The sequence below is a fragment of the Acipenser ruthenus genome, chromosome 9 (genome assembly GCF_902713425.1).
Source record: "Acipenser ruthenus chromosome 9, fAciRut3.2 maternal haplotype, whole genome shotgun sequence".
In the NCBI taxonomy this organism is placed as follows: Eukaryota; Metazoa; Chordata; class Actinopteri; order Acipenseriformes; family Acipenseridae; genus Acipenser; species Acipenser ruthenus.
The window spans coordinates 34794340-34799441 of record NC_081197.1 but is presented as its reverse complement, the minus strand read 5'-3'; the positions used below and the strand labels follow the sequence as shown (position 1 = coordinate 34799441).

The following is a 5102-nucleotide window of genomic DNA, read 5'->3' as shown; positions in this document are numbered from 1 at the left end:
AAATAACCTTTTTCTAATTTAAGTTTTCACTTTTTTCTTACTTAAGTTTTCAGCTACATGTCAGGTTTTGTTAAAAAAGAGTGGGTTCCAGCAGTTTTCTACTCATTTCCTGACAAACTCAACAAGAACAACAACACAAACACAAAAAAAACCTCAGCAATTACAAAGATAATGACCAATTTTAATTTATTTGAATGTATTGTGTAATATACAAGAGCTGTAGAAAACACGCTGTCCAAGTTTCTTTTATTTAGCAGTTCACCGGCTCCCTCTATGTGCGTCATTGCGCAGGACTCGAGGGTGTGTGTCTGAGAATAATAATAATAAAAAAATACTCCTACCCCAGTTCATATAGATGGGAGGATCGAAGTATAAATATCTTCTGCTTGTCAGACTCACACAACTAAGAAACACCAGCATCAAAACACTGTAAAAACGGGAGCTTGCAAAACACGATGGCTTGCTATGACGGCTGTCAGTGCAGCAATGACAGGAAGCAAAGCAGTATCCTCTACAGCATTTTAAAAAACAACAACCACGCGCAACTACGCAGACATCAGGGGACCATCCAGCGAGGTTGTTCCTGTGGGTCAAAGAAGAAAGTAGCCCTGAGATTCCCGCAGTTGACCTGCAAAACTGCCTCTGCTGTTTTAGGAAAGACGCTGAAGTTTATGAAGAACTTGCCTTGTTTTCAGGAACTACCAGTGCATGATCAGCTGGCTTTGGTCAGGAGTTGCTGGTCACCACTTTTAATGCTTGGTTTGGCACAGGACAGAGTTGACTTTGAGACCACGGAGACCCTAGAGCCCAGTATGTTACAGAGGATTTTAACTAGCGGGCAGGAGGAGCCAGGAGACACGCACCGGCAAAATGATCTACAGCTTTCAACGGCAGAGATCCAGGGCATTAAAGCCTTTCTAGAAAAGTGTTGGGCGCTGGATATAAGTACCAAGGAATATGCTTACCTGAAAGGGGCCGTTCTTTTTAATCCAGGTTGGTATTTTAGAACATGGATGGCACAACGCACCTGGGAAACACGCCAGTGTGAAGTGCTTTCTTGAAGTTGCAAACATTTTTTTTTTTTTTAAACGAAACAGTTAATTGCAACTGGTCTTTTGTACCGTTAGTATATTTGTTTACATTACTGGTGTAAAAAGCAAAACAAAACATAAAAAAACAAGTAAAACTTGTAGTCACCGCTTACTGTTTAATTGTTATCATAGTTATAATTAGTATCACACTAATAATAATAATAATAATAATAATAATAATAATAATAATAATAATAATAATAATAATGTCCAGTTGTTTATCCAGTATTCTATAAATGCCACACTTCAGGATAACTGATTTGATCAAATTGCAATTACCAAAATAGAATAAACTGAATCAACTAAACCATTATGGATCAGCGGGCTCTGTTTCCCCTTGTTCAGTAATGATAGTAAGGATACACATCGTGCCACAGTCACACTTTCTGTAAATACACCAGTTTCATATTTTTAACACATAATGAAGGGAAAAATTCAAAATATCTCTTGGAGATTCAAATGTAATCTTGTAATAAAAATACCTATTTATTAATTAATGTATTTATTATCATAGGTCTTTATCATTATATTAAACTATGGTTACAAATGAAAAAGCTACTTACACAAACATACATTGCAACATAAAATCATTTTAGCCATGATTTTTTTCTATTGAACCATGTTGAGCAAACTGGACTTACATTAATGGTGCTAATCTTGTTTCTGCAGATCTACCAGGGCTGCACTGTCTTCATTATATCCACTGTCTACAAAGTGAAGCACAGCAAGCACTAAATGAATATGTAAAGATTATTCACAGAGAAGACCTTACAAGATTTGCCAAACTGATGGTTGCACTTTCCATGCTGAGACCCATTAATGCGAATGTCATTGCAGAACTGTTCTTTAGACCCATCATTGGTGCAGTCAACATGGATGACCTATTGCTGGAGGTGTTCTATGACAAATAACAGCATTATTACTGAACAGTAACGAAGTACACTTAAAAACAACTGCAACCTATCTTAAAACGAACAGAGTCATGTGTTGATGAAAGTATGCAGAAAAACTGTTTGTGTTCAAAGACAGTACAGTTTGTGCTACAATATAACACATTCAATGCTGTCCTTAATCAAGAATTTGTAACACACGGTGTGTATCTCTTAATCCAAATATTTCTGGGACAGATCTATTAAGAACTTTAAGTTCAACTTGCACAGAGTTTTTTTGTGAAAAAAAAGTTACAGACCAGTGACTGAATTAGCTTTTTGAAGTAAAATAATTCTGTGTTTATTTTCAAAGGTTTTTACATTGAAATGGGGGTATATTCACTTCAAATAACTGCACATTGCTTAACTTATTTGTTTTTAAACATACATTATTTTTGTATAAGTTATATAATAATAAAAAAGAAAGCTATTTTTTTTTAGACATTTGCAGTGTATTTGTAAAACACGAATCTCTAAATATTTGGTCGAAATGTAAAAACAAATTGATAATTTTAGAAATCATGCAGTCGTCACTGACTATGCAGTCAAGCAGCTGTCGTGCCTACATTTAGTTATATCTTTTTATGATATAAATTCAAAGATACTTATTGAATTTAATTTACTGTATATATGCATTTTATTACCTTCAATATTAAGCTATAAGACTTTCATACTGTCCCTGGCAATACTCCCTCCTTGAAGGTAAAGATTGAATCAATCAGACTGAACGGCAGCATCTAGTGGCCATTTTTTATTATTGGTATTAAGATTTGTTGTTTTTGAAATGTTCATATCTACAAGTTCCTATTATTAATGCTTGTGGCCATAAATCTAGGTTACTGTTAGTGCAGAACCATATGGTTCCTTTCACTGGAATCCTGTGTGTAAGTCATGTAAGTAACCAACATCACATTCTGAAGTACAAAGGTTTTATATAACAGCTCCAGTATAACACCAAAGGCTTCTAAAACAATCCCCACTATTGCTACCCCAATTCTACCCCAGTTCTTGAATTCATCACCCAAAGTGTGAATCCAATTTTTCTCACCCCCTACCTCACCTAACCACACCCCTTACAATACAGAATCAGGGCTGACAATAGTCCTTGCGCTGTACTATTGCTGAGTTTGATACCAAAAACTGACCCAGCAATGTATTTTTAGTAATGTTACTACTGTATTCCTGAGGAAGAAATGGGGCTGCAGCGGGGTTTGATTTAATCCAGGCCACAGTAAACTGTCTTTACCCTATTTTGAATCAAATGCCAGGGTCTATTTTCTAAAAGGACTGACATAATTGTAGCAGTAAATAAAATAACACAAGCAGTTGCATCACTGTTATGAGTAGTTTTTTGACCGTTTTATACAACTGAAATTATGGTAACACTTTATTTGAATTGGACACCTTCATCAGGCTACATAACACTTTATATCTATGCATAATTCTCCATCATCACTTTGACAACTGACATAATGTGCATATAAGTATTCTTAACATTTGTTAGAAACCAAAAGCACAGTACTGCAATTGAACATGTCTGTGACATTGGTATTAGCACTATTACAGGCATTTTTCAGATATTGATTATTAAATAATGAAATTAATTTTGCAGCATTATAGTAGCAAAAGTTTATACTTCATGGCATCAATGTTTTCTGACATAGCTGACACTGACTCATAGAGAAGGCATTGCAGTTCCTTTTCCAAATCTGCTCTTTAAACCCTACTCCATTTAACCTGATTAGCTGCAACATCTTAAAAGATTACAACATTCAATGTGACCCAACCAGGGAAGTCGTTCTGTGTTCATTGTTACATGCTGTTACATTGAAATTGAGGTATATTCACTTCAAAGAACTCTGCATTAGCTGATTTGGTTTTAAAATATTAAAAGTTAAATAATAAAGAAAACTATTCTTGATCTTTAGTCATTTGTGTTTTAATGTCTCTTTTTTGTTGTTGGTTATAAACTGTAATTTTAACAACATTTTCTGACAAGACCTCTTGTCACTGGCACTGAGAAGCCTTGATTGTCACTTCTTCCGTGTCGTGAATTATTTTACTATTTTAGTTCTTCAAGACAAGGTGTGGCAAAGTGGGTAAGTGTGTGCAGGAACAGACAGACAACAATATCCAGGTGCAATGGTGTTTATCGATTGTATTTTGTCCAAATCCTGTCGGCAAACAACAGTAAACAATAATGATGTAAAGTGTTACAGCGGCGTGTATCACTTTATTTATAATCCCTGGGTTTGACCCTTAACCAAAACTCCCATCCTTTATACACCCACACGTAACACAAAACACATACACAGGTTCTTTAGTGAGTGAATTAGTGCTGTGGTGCAAATACAGTTCTCTGTGAAACAAGTGCTGGTGTCCGGTTTGGTGCTGGCCTTCAGCTACAGCTCCAGATCGTGTTAGTAGTCTAAATAACAAACAAACAGTTTTTACGTAAGACAGTACAAACAAACACAACACCGGTTCTCCTTTGAGGTTTTCTCTAACCATTTACAAATTAACAGATCACTTTACTGCGTCCCCTTTTTATACCTTCACTCATGACCCCTTGGTTAACGAGCGCATCCGCTCCTCCAATCTGCGGATGCCACGCTGTTTCCCGTCTGTGTCATTGAGTTTGTGTACCGTAGCTCTGCCCCCTTTTTAGATGGCCGACTTCCACCTAACCCTGGGATTAAACTGTCATGCCATTTAGTCCAGGGTACTCTGTTCCCTTTACATAGCGCCCTCACAGGTCAGGAGGGAGATCTAACACCAAAAATCATTCAATCTCTGTCACACAAGGGTATTACATGTTGATTTAAAAAAATGTGTACTATATCACCAGTTACCTTTCAATTCGAAAATAACCATCAAGTATGATATATCGCTGTCAAGCGGTAGGAATTGGCTGAGCTTTATCTCAAAGCTGCCGATAGGCCTCTGCGCGAGCTGACGTGTAAGCCCGCCCCCTAGTGGCTTACAAAACGCAGTTCGCAGAGATCCAAATCCTCTTTTGCCTTCAGCCTATGTAGGACATTGAGCTGGTAAGTTTTCTTGTTGAGAATCTCTTACATTTCAC

At 36.6% G+C, this 5102-nt stretch overlaps 1 protein-coding gene across 1 annotated transcript; it reads left to right on the top strand.

Annotated features, from left to right (window-relative positions):
• The first annotated feature begins 205 nt into the window (after positions 1 to 205).
• LOC117406192 (nuclear receptor subfamily 0 group B member 1-like) lies at positions 206 to 3947 on the top strand. The gene is made up of 2 exons (XM_034010108.3): positions 206 to 993; positions 1761 to 3947. Exons 1-2 carry the CDS (start codon positions 456 to 458, stop codon positions 2000 to 2002), a joined length of 780 nt encoding a protein of 259 aa, XP_033865999.1. The 5' UTR covers positions 206 to 455; the 3' UTR covers positions 2003 to 3947.
• The last annotated feature ends 1155 nt before the right edge of the window (positions 3948 to 5102 follow it).

Coding starts and splice junctions, on each gene's coding strand:
- LOC117406192 (XM_034010108.3), top strand. CDS start 456: ATGGCTTGCTATGACGGCTGTCAGTGCAGCAATGACAGGAAGCAAAGC. Junction 994..1,760: donor GGCCGTTCTTTTTAATCCAG/GTTGGTATTTTA, acceptor TTGTTTCTGCAG/ATCTACCAGGGCTGCACTGT.